The 19,972-nt window shown below is 43.3% G+C and overlaps 1 protein-coding gene across 4 annotated transcripts in view; it reads right to left on the reverse strand.

Moving 5' to 3' along the window:
* Window positions 1-19,644, reverse strand: part of MET (MET proto-oncogene, receptor tyrosine kinase) — a 91,398-nt gene extending 71,754 nt beyond the window's left edge. The window contains exon 1 of one of the 4 annotated variants that reach the window (XM_068932682.1): window positions 19,218-19,644. In XM_068932682.1, the coding sequence (XP_068788783.1) occupies window positions 19,218-19,529 (312 nt within the window). In that variant the 5' untranslated portion in view covers window positions 19,530-19,644. Of the gene's footprint in view, window positions 1-18,336; window positions 18,393-18,736; window positions 18,756-19,217 lie in introns of those variants that run through there. The other 3 variants (XM_068932673.1, XM_068932692.1, XM_068932702.1) reach the window with 3 other exon arrangements.
* Between the last annotated feature and the right edge of the window lie 328 nt (window positions 19,645-19,972).

Genomic DNA, 19,972 nt, shown 5'->3' on the forward strand with positions numbered 1-19,972 from the left:
TTTTTTCATTAACCAAAGAAGATTTTTTCCTCCATAAGAACAAAGAAAGAAACCCCTCTCTCTCTCTCCCTCCAGCTCCCAAAATCACTGTCTTTCATAAGTGCCCATTTTGGAAAAAGAATGTTTTTTTTTAGCCAGCTCCAGTTCTTGGAACAGTCATTTTCTCTAGTGTTGACAAGGTTTTGTAATATATTGTTAGAATATTTTATGCATCATGTGGTGCCTGGCATGTGCAAGTTTAATTTTAGGCCTTGTACCACAGCAATAAGTCACTCTGGTGAACCTTCAGAAGACACAGGCATATCACTGTATTGTCAACAAAGGGGTATCAAGTGACCTAGAGCCATTAATGGGTGAAATCAAAAAACCTAGCATTTTTCTTTTTTTACTTTTCCACACAATTGTTTGATGTGGCTTTAAAAAGCAAAAGCGAGTGACTAGTGTGATATTTAACCCCCTGGGAAGATCAACTAAATGAACTGTGGTTGTGAGTATTTTGGAGCAGTGTCCACACTGTGCCCTATCACACCAGACATCTTCTCTTAATGCCATGACACTGTTGATGTAAAGCTAAATTTAGCATCTTCATGGAGAAAATAATTATACATTCAAATAGCAATATGATCACCTTGGGAAACTACTTATAGTTTGGCTATATTTAAGAAATTACTGCTAATACAAAAATGCTAATGACCACCTGATGGATTTAAAATAAACACCCTTGAAAAATATGAACGAATAACAGTAATCAGGAACTCTGTATTGACTTTTTATGCCATCAAGATTTTAGTGAAAATGAAAAGATGACTATAGACCAGAACTGCTTCAGCTGTATATAAATTCAATGTTTTCAGTAAATTGGTTTATACAATACATCAATAATTCTCCTGCATTCCTAGTGACTTTTTATTTCGGTGTCTACTGAATTCTTTCTGTGGCTTTCTTCTGTAAACTACACAAAATAATACGTTTTGGAAACACAGGGTTGTTCTTCCTTCCAGTTACCTGATAAGAATCATGATCAAGAGTGAGGAATAAAAATCAGAAACACAGGCTATTTGCAAGTGTTAGCTAGTAAGAACAATTCAAACTTGCGGTATTGAGAAATAATTTTCCTTCAAATCAACATTATTTTTGGATATTAATTAGTGATGACAGAGTCCTGGAAAAAAAACAAAAATGGATATAAGTCCAAAAAAATGAAAAAAAAAAGAACAGGGCTATTGCTATAATCATAAAATAGCCACAGTTCAGAGAGAATGCTTCCATATCATATAGGGCAGGAGACAGTTTTCTCCTCCTGTGAAACTTGCTTTTACAAAGGTTTTCTGTGATTCTGTGTGATTTTCCTGCTCCGTACTGGGATGAAACCAAGACTTTTTGAAGTTTGTGTGAAGCACCCAAGAGACACCTCCCACCCAAGAACGATGGTGTTCAAGTCCCTGCTCAGCCAGGTCTAAGTGAGTGTCCTAGCAATGAGGAGACAGAGGCAGGTCTGCCCGTCTACCGCCTCATAGCCAGCACTTCCACCCTGAGAAACAGTGCTAAAACTGTTACATTCCTGCAGAATCAGCTCTGACAAGTCAACATGTTCTGACAAATACTAGTTTTAGCAGAAAATTCCCAAAGTGCTCTATTTCTGATACAACACAGAGGCACGTATGTTCTCTGCTGCAATAAGTTTGAATCCAAATGACAGAGGTAGCACTGCAATCGAGAGATAAAATAACAGGCAGGACAATAGTTAGATGAGGATGAGGATGATCGACCACTGTTACAGCAACAAAGATGCAAGGTTACTTGACAGCCAGATCCTCTGGCTGTCCCAAGACTAAACACCAGTGTGAACTTCAGAGGAATTCAGAGCCATAAGTACAGACTGGCTTATTCTTTCCCACAACTGATATCTTGGGTGAGGCCAGTACCCTTAGGCAGGCTACCCGGCTTATATTCAGTTGGTGAAACGCCACTCATCTGAATCTGTGCTCTCGAGACAGAAAAAATTCCTCCTCAGACAGTTTTAGCAAATGAGACCCAAAGTGAAGAGCTTAACAGCAAGAGCAAGGGATGGATTCAGTATAATACAACAGATGCCAGGAATAGCACGTACATTTCACCACAGAAGAAAGGAAAATATGAGCGATAAATGAAAACCAAATAATCTTTGCTTGCATATCCGATGTCTAACATTGTCTTCCTTTGTATGCACTTGATGTGCGTCAAGCAGCCATCTGAACAGAAACCTACTGATTCCCATTTATGTGAACCTCAGGCTCAGTGTTTATAGACGGCTGATAGGGAAGATGGTTGCCCACACTGCACTTCTCTAGGATGCTGTGAAGCCTTCCATTAAGGTGTCCGAAATCAGAAGGCACGTGGTCTGCTGGGAAACATATGTAGCGTAGGGTTGTAACTTAGGGAGGACATAGTAGTTACCTGAAGAGTACAGTGTAACTCTTCAGGTACTTGGTTTTTTGCTGTCCTCAAATCATATAAGCTCCACTATTGCCCAGTGAGACCAGTGACATGCCAGTGGCATTCAGCACCTCTTTTTATCTGCATTTGACCCAGAGTCTTTCTCTGTTCCACTGCTGCAGCCTCCAGCACAGGGTTGCTTTTTTGTAACCTCCAAACCCGGGTCATTGCAAAGCACTTCACTCAACTATATCTTGAAGAAGCATTTGAAAATTTCAGAAAATAAAAAATTCAATCCCATGTCTCCTCAGAAGTCCAATAGTTCCAGCTCTACCAAGCACATACTCAAATGTAACTTCAGTTGAACTTCAGCACTTAAGAGTTTTGCTGAATTAGAACCAAAATACTTGAGTTATAGCTACGTTTTTCCTTTTGAATACAGGTCAAAGAACTAGCTGCTATCTCTCAGCTGCAAAAGGAAAACAAGTAATCTCTTTGTTTCTCCACTTGATTTGAATGATCGATGCTGTTCATGCTTTTGTGACCTTCCTGTGACTTGTGTGTCTGTATCTCTTTCATGTGTCTATAGAACATTTGTGAGCTTTGGCCTGTGATGACTACTATCAAGCTATAGCTGTGGATGGATTATGTCTTTTGCAAGAGATATTTTCAAAGGCTGTGTCATGATGCTTTTCCACCCCCTGGCAGACCCTAGCTTGTAGGATGAGAAAATGGATTTTGGTCAACCATTGCAAATGGCAATGCTATGTCATACTAGTGTGCCTAGCAACTTCAAGTGTTATGGCTGATACTTGCCTGCCAGGTTTGATTTCGAGTATTTGCGTACTAGCGGCTAACAACTATTAACAGCTTCCCAATGGCAACATTTTTTCGTCAAATTTCGTTCTCCCTAATTGTGACCTGGATGATAATTTGTAAATACTGAACATCATGTCTCTCCTTCATGTTGTTTTTTGCCGCTGCACTGGCAAGTCAGGCCTGGCCCCGTTGTGGAATGATGTTCAGGCATGCAAGAAAGCCAAAAAATACAGTTGTGCCTGTTTTCCTAGCTCTTGTTTCGACAGCTTGGGTCCATTAATGCCTGATCACAAAGTGCACCGTGGAAATGCACAGGCTAAGAGAACATACTGACACAAAAGCAAGGCTCTGGCAGGTTGTTTGGCACATCTCATTTTTCCTTGCTTTATTATATAAAAGGAAATGCTAGAGTCCTCTGTATTACCATATACAGTGTACAACGGCACGTTTATACAAGAAGGTATTTGGTCTTCAGATAGGTCTTTTTGTGTTAGATACAATAGAGCCATATTAATTCATAGTTCACAAACCCTATTATCAGCAAGTATACAACAAACAGTAGCTTTTCCCATTTTCAGGACAGATTTGATAGTGGAGTTCTGTACTTTTTCCAATAGGCAGGTATGTCTTCTCATTACCATGGGCTCTGACAGACTTGTGGGGCAGATATGAATAGGAAAACCATAGCGATTACTGCTCCCTGAGAGTTCAGTTTGCCTCACTCCCCTGGACTGAAAACTATGCCAATTCAGAACCTAATTCTCTGGCGTATCAGACACCCTGCCATGGAGACAGCAGCGTCATTTAACAGGACAGGGCAAATGGAGGGGGAAGATAACAGCTTCAGCCATCCAACTTGAATCTGTCGTTGCAAGCCTGTCACAGCTCTGGCATCAGCTTCAACAGACTGAGCTCATGGTGGACTTGTCTTCATCAAACCATGCAATTATCTGATTGCATTTGTAGACAAGATCAGTTACATTTAAAACATTTATTGAGGTTAATCTATTTTCTAGAGCTATGTCCACAAGATTAAAAATGTTCTGAATTCAGAATTGCTACCTTGAATTAGCTGTCTGGTGTTAAAACAACAGCAAGAACAAGGAAACACAAGGGATCTTTGGGTTGAATTCCTATGGCTAATGTCAATTAAAACCGGTGTTCCCTTGTCTTCAGTGCTACTTTAACCTAGGTTTCCTAATTTAGGTCACTCATCCTGAGTAGGACGGGAACATAATTTTTCTGCAGTGTAATACATACACTAACATGATGTGTTATCCCAGGGTCTAGAGCCACAAGACTAACTAGCATTCATTTAGGTAGTAAATACATTCATAAGGGAACTGGGTGGTTTCTATGGTATGCTAAGAGGTAGTTACAGTGTGTGCGTGCATGCAGATGGCTTATGGGGGCCGGTATACATTACGATGAAGAATTGGCTAGCGGGACACAGCCTAGGCAATTGCTGGAGGATCTGCTGTTAAATAAATTTTCTACATCCCCAGTGCTGTAGTCTGTGTCAGTAGGAATTGCTTTCATTAGCATCTTCAGCTAATCTGTATGCTCTTTCTTACAATAATCAAACATAAAAAAGAATCTAAAATCTCAGTGCATAAAATATACTCTTTAATATGCACAGCCCATCCTTGGGTCCAATATACTATTGTAATTCACAGCAGCTTACAATAGAAGCATTTTTATTGTCTGCCAGGGTTATTTTTAACAGGCATTAAAACAGAAGAACAGTAGTGTATCCTTTGCAATGGAGAAAATGTTATTCTCATACTCATTTAGCATTAATTTCCTGTAGGTGTCCTGCAGTGCAACACAGTGCAGAGTATTTTCTTTGAAACCTGCTGCAGATCTCAACATCCTCAAGCAAATTCGTGTCTTGGGTCTGTAGCACAACTGGATTTATTTAATTGCTTTTTGTTGTGATGGGTTACAATGGCACTACAGGCTCTTTCGTAATGAACCTCAGCAAACACTCACTGATATATTACAAATGAGTGGAGCTGATCAAGACCTATATGTTGTTCAAAAAGTCTTATTTAAAAGGTGGTATACAGTGTTTGTTGGGATTCAAAGACACTTCTCATGTGAGGAAGTGGCACTCACTCTAAGGGCTGAGGAATCAAATCCACAAAGAACAGGGCCTAAAAAAGAAGTTGAAAATATGCAAGAATAATTGAAAAACAGTGAGGAAATACCCACAATAAGGTAGTCCTTCATTGTTTGTTCACGCTTATGTTTCCAGATGGATTTGGATCTTTAAATACAGGAGAACAGCTTTCCACATCTGGATGCATGAGGATTTTTTTTAAAGATGTTATTATTCAGCAATAGCGGGAAAACAGAAGGTAGACTTTGAACAACATAACACTATTGATCCACTCAATTCATCTGAAATGCGAGCTGGTATTTGTGGACATTCATTAAGAAAATACCTGTGGTGCTATTGTGGCTCTTTACCATCAGCAGTAAAATAAATCGAGTTCTAACACAGACTTAAACCGCCTCTGCAGCAAATAATTCACTGAGATCACTGACATGTGAACAACTTATTCAGTTCAAGTGTTCAGTCCCAGCAGAAAAGGAGCTGTTGTGGGGGGTAGCATAGCACGTCATGCTTGTTATTGTACATGTCCTGGCCAATAATGCATAGTAAAGTTGGTCTTCTGTTTCAGGTGAGTGAATATGGAGAAACTGGGCTCTCCTTCCCAATTTTTCATATGTTTCGACAGATTAATTTACCTCTCCATGTGTTTTCACTGTATATGGAAAACAAAGACGTTTACTGACTCTAGCCAGTAAAGATAAATACAGACATATTCCGTGCTTGACCAAGGAAGTCGTACAACCCTAGGTAAAAATGTAAGCCCTTCTTTGGTGTGTGAAAACACCTTACAGTAGGAGAAAGCTGTTTTCTTGTACTTCTGAGGTGATCCTGTTGATCAGCTTTTTACATGAGTCTAAACGTTTTGTGGTTGTCTGTAAAGAATAGGGACAGTGTAATTTTCTTGGAATGTAGTTCCTCCTTTCTTAAAGAGCCAAGTTGGCAAACCTGGCTGTAAGCACAATTTTTCTTTATTCATTTAACTACTCTGAGCACTTATTTCAATTTTTTAGTTTACGCTTTATTGTTATAATAGCTACCTGAATTCCTGTATTGAAATGCATAGCAGATTTTGGAAGCTTTTCCCGTCTTGTAGTAAAGCTAACAGCCTTCCATACTGTGATAATTAAAGGAATGGCATGGGTCATAAAATGAATAAGATTAAAAGGCAGATAGCAAGGAGTAACCAAGACAGCATACAGATTTGATCTAAATGTTCTAACTGCAATTATGAATGATCTTGACGCAGGGCATTTCCTGCAGTTTAACTGTCATTTGGTGCTAATGGTTCTTTGGAGTCCCTGAGATAATAACTTTTTGTAGCCAAACATTAATCTCTAAAAAAAAAGTTCTGTACGTCAATAGACAGGGATCATATAGGATATTATCTGAAGAGTGTACCACATGCACATCAAATTTCCTTTTGATGTCATAGTAAGTATAATAATAATAGCAACAAAAACTCACAAGTCCCTGTATTCCTCCAAGGTGTGGTACAAACATCTAGGATATAAAGCAAAAGAAATTGCACTTGCTCTGTTCTTTTCCCTGAAAGCGCTGGCAGAATAGTGTCAGGCAGCTGCTTTTCTGCTCCATAGGCTCCCATAAAGCATGCCACTGGGTACCATGACTTCACCCTTCTCAGGCAATGCGTCTCAGGGAGCCGTAAGATGAATTAGTGACAAAACCTAGGGTCAAGGATTTTCAATACGTTGCTGATATCTTGCTTAATATGTATCTTAGCAAGATGAGATGTCATGGTCAAACTTTATTCAGGGTCCCAGTGAGATCAGTGCATCTCTAAGAGCGAGGTGGCTGCCTGATTCAGATAGCTTATCTAAGGGCTGAAATGATACAGTCAGCTTTCCTTTACGTAGCCTAGTGGGAGCTGGGCTATCCAATCATGGAAAAACCTGGAAAAAATACTGCTTACAGACCTGTTCTCATGCTGCATAGGGACCTTCAGGTGCCTCCAAGCTTAATCCTTGGTTCTAGGAAGCTTTATGAAGCTCCAGACACCAGTCTGGCCTGGCACAGACTGTTCTGCTGATATGATGATGTTAATATCTATTATATTTAGCAGTGCTAGAAAGTAGATTGAACTCCTTCCATGCCCAAGCTGGCTCTAAAAGAAGTATAACGACAATAATGCAATGCTGCATCTGTGATAAGTAGCCCTGCCAAACACACACTGCCTCTATGCAATATTAACTTAGTGGTGTTTCCTCATGTAAAAATGTGATGGAAACCTGCAGAATGGCTAAAGATAAAGCTGAATGGACTGTGTTTGTAAAACAGCCAGTAGAAGTAATGAAGTCTATATTTATGTCTCAGCTTACCAGAACACATCCTTTATCTGATACCAAATTTAATAATTCGATGGTCTACTTAGCTTCCTAGTAGTTTTTTGATAATCAAACAGGAGCAATGTCAAGGACAGTGTTCATTTCACATCTGTGTTTTGTTAGGAGGTTATGACCCTTTCTTTTTAATGCTGACCTCGCTTTTGTCACTGCAAGATTATGTTATTGCAATGCACTTTAACTGATGCCCTACTTTCACTCAGTTTAGAAACTGAGTTAATGATAGCTCATTGACTAGACTGCTGCCTTGCTGTGAACCTGTGATTCATGATCTGCTTCCAAGGACTTCACAGTACTGGTATTCATAAATCTCGAAATGGCCTGGGATCAGCCTATCTGACATACTAGCTCTTACCAGAGGCAACAGTGTCACAGCTGCAATCAGTAGAGTGGCTGATATGGAGCAGCCTCAGCTCCTCTTTGGCAGATCTCCCTCAGTGAGGGTCCTTTAGTTACAGCTTTTATTCTGAAATATTGTGCTGACCTTCAGAAGACGCTGAAAAGCTCAATGGTTTGAAGAGGGTGTTCTAGCATCCCGCAGGCCGTGGTCTGCGTTGTTCCATGCTAAAGGGGTCTTCTTTCTGCTGAATGGATTTTTCAGAGAATTCACATACTTTCTTTCATCCTTTCCCCTCCTTTCATTATGGGGACACCTAGGGAACGTGGATGCACTCACTGCTCTCAGAGGTTGCTTATAAAGTGCCTTGTAACAGGTTTCAGACTTGTTTAAACTTCTTGTTTACCCCCCAGCATGTCTCCTTTGGAAATACGGAACTAGAGGGCCAGATCCCATGAGTTTGTAAGATAAGCAAAGAGGCTATTTCTAAACTTCAGATAGTATTTACCTTCCTCATAAGGGTGACATGAGGATAAATTAGCTCATTCTTATAGAGTGGCTTGAAAATATGAAGGGCTTAGTTTGCTTGTTTACAACAAGCAAAACCTGGCTATCTGTGACAGAACCAACAGCAACGTTGAGCTTTAAGAAGGTTTCTGCTGTAAAGGGCATGGTTTAAAACCTTCATCTTCACTCCTTCGTAAGCAGGTTGGCTAAAGGTCTAAATATGGGAATATAACATGGCTATCCCCCTCCTCTGCTAAATGCCCTCACCACAGGGGTGCAGACAGGCTCCTTCTCTTTGCCCTAGGTGCCTTTTGCTGCGAGGTGAACTCCCGGCTGCACAGCGGGAGACATCCCGTCCTAATCCGCGGGTCTTTCCTCTCTCTATCTCTCCTTCTCCTATTCTTCTGCTATTTTAAACTGTTAAGATCTAGAAAGTGGAAGGCACAGATATGAATCCTCCTAGGCAGAGCATGCAGTTTAAGGGTCTGCCTTGTCTCTGGATTGTAAAGGAGTTCAGCTTAGAGATGTAACTTGGCCAGGACTAAGGCCTCTTATTGTTCCACGTTTTTTTTTTTTTTCTTCTGTGGAGCTTAAGCTCAGGTGAGATCCAGGGAATATTCAGAACAAAGTGCAGACACTAGTTAATCTAAGCACCTGAGAGCTTTGTGGCCACAGCACATTAGCTTTCTGGATCTCATTCTTGGACTTATGCCCTGAACTCACTCTAAACCCCATTTCAGATGCCAAAGTAGCCTCTCTGGATCTTTCTCATAACTTAAAACTTGACTTGCTTATCCAAAAGGAAAATCAAATGGCAATGGTAAAACTGGAAAAGTTGTTTAATGCATGTTTTTAACTTAGGACTTCATATTAAAACAATTTACTCTTGAGCATAAGGTTTGCTTCAGTAGCTGACACCACCAAATTCAGGCAATGAGCAAAGATCACTGCCATGCAAGAAAAACTTTTCTTTTACATCCTTGTTCCACTTAAGACATTCAAATTACAGTATAGCGCCCTGTATGCCATGTTCAGATAAAAAACTGGACTACTCATGTGATTAAGAATTCCTCACTCAAGCAATTTAAACTGGAACAGGATACAGCTGGTGGGGGTGATGATGGGAGAGATCTACATTTTTACATACCTAGATTTTCACATAGCAGTCTGTTTCTGGAACTAATATTTGTCTGGATAAGTTACATTCCTTTACTACAAAGCTGCCACCTTTTCCAAGTAGTAATGACTTGACTTCGCAGTCTCTATGAAAACAATATTCTTATCGATTCCTGTGATAGTTTAGCTGAGTAAGAACTAGAAAACAGGGTTGCTTAAAACAGCCTGAAAGGCAGAAGAACTGTTGACATGACAGAATCTCAATATTACCTCATTTAAAATGAGCAATACATGATATAAGATAAATACTGAGATGTACAAGGCATAACTTAACAGGGATTATAGGTGCAGAAGAGTAAATCTTTAAAAATCTTATATATTCTTAATGAAGAAAATCATTACTCTTTAAAGAAAGACTGAAGGAACCCACATTGTGTTTCCAAGTAACTAGCTAATGGACACGGGCATTATCTTTTCATATGTCTTTGAAATCCCTATAAACAATGCCCAGTCAAGTATTTGACTGATAGGCTTTTACCCCATTAATAGCAGGCAATGCAGGTCTCAGTAAATAACCTATGTTCAGATTTGCCTTTAAAAAAATGCTAAAGATACACCAACACCCGAGAAGGCAAACAGGTACTTTCTTATTCTTTAGCCATTTCTTACTGCTCAGCACTGTTTCCTGAAAGGCTTTTTGTACTGTGAAAACAATTCACTGGTTGTATTACCTTTTTTTTTTGTGCCCTGAAGGGATTTCAGGCTAAATACTCTCCTCAGATAAGCAGGAAGCTCTCCTGCTGAAGGCAGGCGAACTTTGGAAGCCACGTGTGCTTCTCTGCAGGCAGAGTTTGGCCCAGCTTAGGTTTAATTTACGAGAGAAGTCTGAAATTATTTGCATAAAAAGAGTTATTTCAAAGCATGTTATGCAAAAACCTCTCATTCTGAAAACAAACAAAAAACCATACAGTAATTTTCAGGAAGCAGCAAAGATGTTGCTGAACCATCCACAGGCTGATTTTATCATGGCAGCTTACATTTTAAGAAGAACAAACATATACTTATTTTTGTAAATATGTTTTCAGAATGAACGAAAACTCAGAGAACATTCAGAACTGGGAAACAGTCCTTCGGACTGATAATGACAATGCACAGTGTTTTTCCTTTTTAGCCCTGCAGGAAAAACATGGGATTCAGTCCTACAATTAGAAGGTCATTTAGGAATTACGTGATTTCATGCACTCTGTGCTGACTTGACATACCTCCTCATGTCTGGCTCTCATCTTTCCCAACTCCCGTGAGCACGCTCTGCATGCAGAGCTCCTTCTCTGATATAGACTGCCATAGTTGTCCAGGAGAATAGATGGCTACTGTTTCCGAATTTCTCATGAAGGTGGAAAGATTCAACCTACAAATGGATGCACCCAGCACTCCATCACCTTTGTATATATAAGATCAGGACAAAATCCAGTGGAACTTGATACAAATAAGACTAACTGAGTTCTATGGGACTTCATGGAATATTAAAAGTAGTGGGATTTTAATATATTGCAATTCTAAAGTAAGAACAGAATTCAGTATTAAACTCTATAGGATAGTTAAAAAACTACCCTATATAGTAATGTTCCCATTTTGAGTAGATTCAATAGGGTTTTCCCACTGTGGCAATCCGATTGCTGAGCCAAAGAAGAGCCCTAGTAGGATCTGAGGAGTGTCACAGGAGTGGACATCCCCCACCAAGGAGCTGCTTGATCCTCTGAGAGAGCAAAAGGACACAATGAAATGCTGTCATTGTGCCATATGCTCTGACAATTTCTGTGTAAGCCCATCCTTTGTATCCATTTGATACCAGGAAAAACAGACACTTGGGAAGTTCAGATTCTGACTAGAAAATACTTGGTAAAAACTAAATACATGCGAATGGGAAAAGGAAAACTATATATAGAAATAAAGCATTAATACAAGTGTGGGTCCTCCACTTGGGTCTCAGTACTTGCATAATTTCCACTGAAGGTGATGGGATTAACTTGTATCTAGACACCCTGCATTTAACTAAAGGAACCTACATCCTGGCTAGATGAACACACCGATTTACCAGTTTGAAGCGCTACAAGCACAGACAAGGATAGAACTCATTATCATGCAACACTGTCCTTGAACATGTACAGGAAGGTAATAGCAAAGCGCATGCCAAAGTTTGCCTTCATCAGAAGGGTTAAACAGCAGTTAAGATAAAGTTAGCGGGCTAAATTGCATCCTCAGACATGCTCAACCTTATCCAGTGACTTGAATGAGAGGTAAGTACATTTTTCAAGGGTGAAATCTGAATTATATTCTCTGATGCAGAAGTCCTTAATCATGCAGTGAGCTCCACACTGGCTCACTGCTTGAGTGGAGTCCAATATCGCACGCATTCTGCCTACTTTCTAAAGCATGATTAATAGTTTGATTGTATTTTTTTTTTAACTATACCCTTGGGCATCTGTAAGAATGACATCAAATACTGAGTATTAATAAAAAATACTTTTCCCCAAGAAGATACTGGCCTCTAGTCCAAAGAACAAAGAACCTAAAAATTTGAAGAGTTTAACAAAGCCATTGCAGGACAGTAAAATATAATATTTAAAATCAGTACCCACTTTCTAGAGGTAGATAGGAAAACTGAATATAAGTCCAGTAATTCATTTAACATTTTCAATGACATTATGAAAGAAAAATTAATCTACTTTTGACATGAATTCAGCTACTAACACCTTCCATTGTCTTTAATGAAACTCTCTCTCTATTCTTTATCCCAGTTTCTCAGAGCTGGCTAACAGAAACTGATTTTTTTTGGATGAGAAGACACATGTCATAAAGACACTCATGAAAAGTACATAATAGTTGCCATAACTGATATGAGGAAATATAAGAACAGATAAAATCGTATACAATTTCCATAACAGAAAACCTAATTCTATTTTAGCTATATAATCAGTCTTAAAGACACAGAGAAATCCAAGCTTCAGTTAAACCGGCATATATCTGAAGACCGGTGAAGCTTGTGAAGTTATTTCAGCTTTACGGAGCAAAACATGTTCTTCTCTAGTCATACACTTGGGACAACCTACAGATTTGGGAATTTTCTCAAAATCTGGGGTTCCTGAGAAACCAACTACCTTTCTCTTCATAGGATCATTCATGAAAAAAAAGGAAACCCCAATTTCTTAATAAATATCTTTAATGATCCTGAAATAGTGGATTTAGTTGATTAATTGTGGTGATTTTGTTTGGGCCAACCAATCCAAAAAGTACTCTTATTCATAATAAAGCTAAAGGCAAAACAATAATAAAAAACCATGCCACTAGTAACTCACAATGTGCAATAGTTCTACTATACTAAGCCTGAAATCACGTTAGCTAGAATATTTCTTATATGGAAAAAACAATGCAAATGAAACATGAGGTTCAACAGCTAGCTCAAACTAAAAAACAAAAACAAAATCAAAAAAGAAATAAAAGAAAACAATACCTCCTAAAATAAATGAAAAATGTAAAATTCTGGAGCAACTCTGGAATTCTAATTGTAACCAATAAGGAATAAAAAGTTAAGTTGCTTAAAACTGGCATGTGGCTGTGTTGCAGGTCCTTGACTCTGTGGTGGAAGACACAGGCAGCAGACTTCCGTGGGGCAAACGTGATCGAGGGCAGCCGGCAGCACAGCCTGGGCTGGGATGTGCCCCCGATGGGCTGGGTGACTCTCAGCTCTCATAAACCCTCTGCAGAATTAGTACATATGCCCAGGTTGCTCCCAGTCCCAGACAGCTGTTTAAAATGAGCATCATTTGAAGTAAACCAGAAACCCCAAAACTGTACTTAATAAATGGCTATAACTTTACTGCATGAATTCAGGGTGGTCCAGCCATGTGGAAGTTAATAGGCAAAATGCCCGTTTTGAGTCTTGTGGCAGCAGGTCTCCCCTCTCAAGGGGGTTTAGCTGCAGCTCTTGGGGTCCTAGGGTCACAGCCCACCTAGAGGACCCCAGAGCAAGTGGCAGGAGTGTCACAGCTGCTTTGCAGGAGCGTCATAGCTGCTCTGCTTTCTGGGCACCTGTCTGTCTGCGCCTGCACAGCTGAGAGCCTCTCAGGTACTGAGTACAATCATCCTGCCCTTTGGCTCTTGCCCAGAGGCCACTAGTTGGGCTACTCTTCTCTCTATAAAGAAAATCTAAAGATTTTAAGGGACGCTCTTCAGCCACAACTGAAGCTGTGACTCCAATTATTTCATAAAATAAATTACACGTTTGCCATTATTTCGTATCCTTATGCTGAAAGGATATCTGCCTGAAGTCAAAAACTTTCTGTGTGGGAAGCAAACAACTTACATTGCATAAAAATATCAAAAGTTATTTACTTATTGCCAAAATATCTCTCTATAACTGTGCAGCCTCAATTAACTGAGTTTGCTCATAGCAGCGTAATTGAGTGGCCCCTATGCCTCATCATCAACTCCAAAGCAATGCTATTTTGAAAAAAAATTTTAAAAAAAGACCTATATCCTGTCCAAAAAATAAACTCCATAGCTAACCTGCCATGTTACCATTTTGGATTACAAAAAAATACTCAGCCAGCACACAGGGGAAGGCTTAATTCCAGCAAACACACACATAAACAGGAAATCTCCCTCCAGTCAGAAGGTATTTTTCCTTCATACAATGGGGTTCAAAGATGTGTCATCATATAGTTTAAAACAATTGCTAAGTAACATTACCACGCCAATAGCTTAGGAGTATAGAGAGCCTGTTACAACTTGCATGGGAGGCACACAAATACAAACAAATGCTGTCTTAGGCCAGGGCAGAGTTTTTAATCAATAAGCTTGTCAAGCTGGGGGTGGGGGGGAGGAAATCAATTTTCAGAAGGCAAATGGTAACAACTGTAGATGTAATCAAATTGCATCTGCAATCCCTTACTATTCTCAATATTTTTGAAAGAAAGTAGCTCCATGGCAAAGAATGAATTTCAATAAATGTCACATATTTAGTTATATTGCTTATTTTTAAAATTTATCAAGCTAGGTCACTGATCCTTAGTAGAAATGATACCAGTCCATGCCAAAAAGATTCTAATACTGTTTAGTTGGATAAACGTCAAAATGAAGGAGCTCTGGTAGAGAAAAGCAACTTACATAGAAATTGTTATTCTTCTGTGACTATGGGAAAAAAACATGCCAATGTGACCCTTAAAACAGAGGTTAAAACTGCAACATACACAATAAAATGGAGAGCTATCAAATACCACGGCAATGGCCGTGGTGTGAACACTTGAGCAAAATGAAAATCTTTTGAAAGCATTAGGCAATTTTCCTTTCACATGCGTTTGCAACGGAATTTATCATGAATTCAATAAGATCCCTTCCATTACCTTCCATGCAAAAGCCCTATTCTGTGTTAATTTTTTGGGGACAGCAGAAGAGACTATCATATGGCTGTAGGAACCACAAAAAAAGCATTTTGTTTAAGGATTTTGAGCTTCTGATACACCTCGGCTTTAACTGTTCTGTTATTGACACCCTCGTGAAAAATGAAATGTTTCCAGGCATTGACATCCCTGGAGATTGGAGTGCCAGCGGGAGAGGCGGAGGAGAGGGCTCTCAAGGCTGCCCACCGCCTCCCCATTTTGCTGCGTGCAGCAAATGTTGCAGCAAACGTCTGCGTGTTACGCACACCGCTTCTCCTTCCTCGCTCTTCCGTTCGCTCCACTGCCACACCAGGCTATGTAACAGTCAACTTCTTATCTCCGGCTCTGTTTTCATCTCTGGTATTTGGTGCAGGCAATAGCAACTAATTCAAGGAAGGCCCATTTGAGCCAAGGCGACTCGGTCAACATCCAGTCACATCAAGTGACTGAAAAAGATCACAGTGCAACTAAAAAGTCTCAGATCATATCAAAAAGCAGACACCTGAAAATGCCAGTCTACTCGGTAACACTCTTTCCTTCAAAGGCGCTTTAGGCCAGAAGAATTTGGTCTGATAACTTCACCTTTTCTTTATTTTTTTTTATGTTCAAAATTAGAGGAAAAAATACTTTATCTTCTTGTACAGCATAATAGTTTTCCTGAAGGCAGATAGCTTGGCAATTTTCTAGATTTGTTAATGCTAGAGGAAACAAGTTAGCACACATACCATGTGTTTGAATGCCTTTAGAAATTAGATTGAAACACTGATTTGATTTCCTAAAAGGTATCTTAAATAAGGCAAGGTTAGAGATTTTGAGAGTAATGAGAATTTGTGTGACTTCAAACAGCTCTACATAAAACAGACCTGATATTCTGGGGGGAAAAAGGTCACCTAATTATTCGTTTCCTGAAGGCCCTGTCTATACTACATTTCCCCTGGGTGAGGAAACTGATTTAAAAATGGCTTCTGCTAACATGCTTGCATCAGTTGCTACGTATGAGATATAGATCTGTTAAAACCATTGCCAAGAAAAATACAACATTTTTACAAGGTGAGAACAACAACCACCCTCCTGGCTTGGCCATGCAGGGAGGAACAGGCAAGCCAGGCAGAGGGATGCCATTTGTGGGGTATGCCATGGAGCCACGGTCCCGTCTCCTTGCTGATGGCTCAGTCCACAGGGCCACGCAGCAGCAGATGTGGCAAGTCCATCAGTGGTGAGTTACATGGAGCTACAAGCTCTGTGTGGGAGGCAATCACAGGCTGTGGCCACTGCAGACAGGATGCACAGGCTGATAGCTCCACTGATGGTAATAGGCTGTGAGACACGAAATTGTGTCTGTAGCTCAAAGACCAGCCAGAGGGGTAGTAACGGGGAGGTAGGGGTGGGAAACGTGGTCACCAGGATTTTACAGGAACTGGCCAGCAAGGTGTGGTTGCAAGCCAAAAACTCACACAGGTTTGTTTGAGTATCACCCTCCAACCCATTCCTTCGCTGTTGCACCAAATAGATCTTGTAGCTGAGGTCCCTGAACTCCTTTCTGGGATTTTATGTTCCTGTCCAAGTAGTTTTCAGAGAATACTATTCAGCTACTCTATCACTTTCTCATTCGACAGTAATGATGTGTGTTTCGGTAGTGCTGAGAGAGCTAGAGCAGTATTTCCCTTACCCTACCAGACACTGCAGAAACACCTATGAAGATGCAGTCCCTTTCCTTACTTTCTGTCTGAAGCGGGTACAGTCTGGACATGTCAGCACCATGAAGAAATTGTGGTACAAAACAGATGATCCAGAGGTCTGGGGCTCCTGCTGCTACAGCTTGGGATCTCTGGCTACCCCAGCGTAGCATGTTGCTGGCATCAGGTTCCCTTTGTGGCTGTGAAGGCAAGACTGCTGCTGTTGCGCTGCAGCCAGCTGTGCGAGCTATTCTCCCGAGTCCTGGAAGCCAGATTTGGGAGTTAGTGGACTCTGACTTTCTCCTCTGAGTTGAAAAATACAGAGCAGGCACTTGCAGATCACAGAAGAATGAGAATAGGTGGGCTGGCCCCTTCCGTTGCACTGGACCAGCAGGAAGGGGTTACAGGTCAGCAGCTAAGAAACCAAAAAACTGTAAGTGCAGGAAAATCAGTATGGGGAAGGCATTTGTGGGAGGAAAGCGTTTGCCACTCAGTTCTGCAGTTGTGAGCTGTTCAGCCAACCTCTGCGGAGTTCTGGGTTTCTGGCTGGCTTGCCCTGAATTAGTGTGCTCCCGTCCATCTATGGGCTATACTGCCATCTCCCCTGAACCAACAACACCTCCGCAAACCACTTTCCAGTGCAACATGTGCAATTGTCTTTATAGATAAAGAACTGCTATGCTGTGGTCATCCTATGGAGAAAGAAAACACCCTACAGAATAATAAAGAAGGACAATTGATTTCCTCCCCATCAACAAGGAGAAGAAAGTGACTATTTTCTGGAAATAGATGAATATTTTTAAATATATTCCTTTTTTTTCCCCCCAAATGATTCAGTTTGTATTAGAATACAGTTGGAAAAGAATCGTACATTGCTGAAGAGGATTAGGGCACACAAAGAACAAGTGATACAGTCATTCTCTCTCTACTTTTTTTTCAATATGCAGCTCCTGCCAAAGGCCAGCTTTTTGCTCTCACAGTGTATAATCTGTAAACATTTAACCAGCTCTTAGAGAAACATGTGAGACACTTTATCGTGCCTGACTATGAATCTCAACCTCTCAGATCTCAAAAAAAAATCACACGATCCTATTTTTGCTGGTGGACAATGCAAGAAGTACCTTTTGGATGAAAGCAAATGAACTACCCCACACTGCAAAGGTTCTTTGGAAAAAATATGCATTGTAGCTTGAATAACCTCCTGCAGGTTGCAAACGCACAGGTTGTTAAACGTTACTGTCACTCAATTATTAATCCCTATTTTAGGATGTATGTATGAAGCTTACAATTTCTAAGGAGTATATTTAATATTTATAAAGCTAAAGACCATCTACTTTAATGCCGACATGGCAGCACTGGTGGAATGTCACTCTATGGTGGAAATTGTTTATCATTTTAAGCAAATTCAGCTGTTAAAAATGAAAAAAGGCAACACGATCGCAGGAAAGACGGTAAACGCTGAAGAGTCACAAAGTACAAAATCCAGAAGTTGGCGAACCTTAAAAGCTGACACCCCAACCCCAGCCCCGCGCTGGCCAGCCTCACTCACCACCACCGACGCAAACCTCGGAGCCACCGCTTTTGAGTTTGAACTTCCCAGCTGCGCGGGCGGACAGCACCGGCGCGAGCAGCGCGGCGCGCCCGGCGTCCGCGGGGCGGCTCCGCCGCGCCGCGGCAGCGCGCTGCCCTCCGCCGGGCAGCTCTCCGCGCCCGCGGGGCAGGCACGGGCGCAGGGGCTCGTGCTGCCGCGGCGAGGCGCCGGCCGCGGCCGACAGCAGCCCCGCGCGGCGCCCTGTCCGCCCTGCTCGGGGAGCGCTGCCCGCGGAGCTCGGTCCGCCCGGCGCAGGCAGCGCCGCCCGCGGAGCCCGCCCTGCTCGGGAAGCGCTGCCGGGCGAGCGCGGGGGCTGCCGCTTTGAGGGCGGCTCCGAACCGGCCACCTCGCCGCTCACCTGCCTCGCCGACCCCGCGGGCGCGCAGCTCCGCGCCGCCCGCCCCGCCGCCGCCGCGGTGCCGCCCGGCGCGGAGGCTCCCTGCCCCGCGCCCCCTCCCCCCCCCCCCACGCCCGCCGGAGCCACCGCGTTCCCGCAAAGTTGCCGGGCGCGGCGCGGCGCGGCGCGGCTCAGGGCCCGCTCCCCTTCCCCCTCGGCAGAGTCACTCCTGACTCACCGCGGAGCCCGCCTCGAGCGCCCCCCCGGGGCGCCCCCCCGGGACCCGGGGCGGCCGAGCGGGCTGCGGTCCGGCATCGCCGCCCCAGCGGGGGCGAGCGCTGCACCCCGGCGGGCTCCGCTCCCGCGCTCCTCGCTCCAGCACCCGGCCCGGCCCGCCCGCCCGCCCGCCCTGCACACCTACGCGACCCCGCTGCTGCCGGGGCACCCACCCGCCGCCCTTCTCCCCCGGCCGCCCGTGCGCGGCCGCGGCGGCCGTCCCTACCTGCGGGCGGCGGGTCCGGCCGCTGGGCTGCGCGGGGGCCCCGTCCGCGGCGCGGGGGCGGCGGCGGCGGCCCGGCGGGGGCAGGGGCCTCCCGGCCGGCACCTGGGCTGGCGGGGCGGCACTGCGAGCCCGCTCCGCCGCGCTGGTGGCGGCTCCCAGCGGTAAATCAGCCGGTCCCCGCGGCTCCCTCCGCCCCTCCGGCGCGGTCCTGACCTGCCTGTGACTCACCACATCACAGGAGCCCGGGCGTGCGGCGGAGGGAAGGAGGGAGGGGGCGCCTCCCTCCCTCCATCCCTCCTTCCCTCCTTCCATCCCTCCTTCCCTCCCTCCTTCAGTCCCTCCCGGCCCCGGCCAGGCTCGCTGTTGCTCCCCGGAGGGGCAGAGCCAACCCGCGGCCCCCCTCGACGGCGCCTGCCCCAGGCAGCCGCCAGCGGGACGTTTGCAGGCCCCCGGGCGCAGAGGCCTCCCTCTGCCCTCCCGGCCGCCGGGCACGGCTGGGCGCCTGGGCTTGAGCGATGTTAAAATCTTATCCTGAGAGGGCAGGTCAGTGGGAGGACTTTGGCACCTCCAGGCTCGTCCCTGGACACGGTGGAGGTGTGCAGTGGAGGATGAGTTCAGCCCATATTGCCTCTGTCACGGCGTTCAAGCGCAAGCTGTGCTCTGAACATCTGCCCGCGTGTAATTCAACTGAAAGCACCTCACTTCATATAGACCATCAAATAGCTATCTATCCGTAGTGACACTTATGTGTTTCC

Source organism: Struthio camelus, chromosome 1 (assembly GCF_040807025.1).
Source record: "Struthio camelus isolate bStrCam1 chromosome 1, bStrCam1.hap1, whole genome shotgun sequence".
Classification (NCBI taxonomy): Eukaryota; Metazoa; Chordata; class Aves; order Struthioniformes; family Struthionidae; genus Struthio; species Struthio camelus.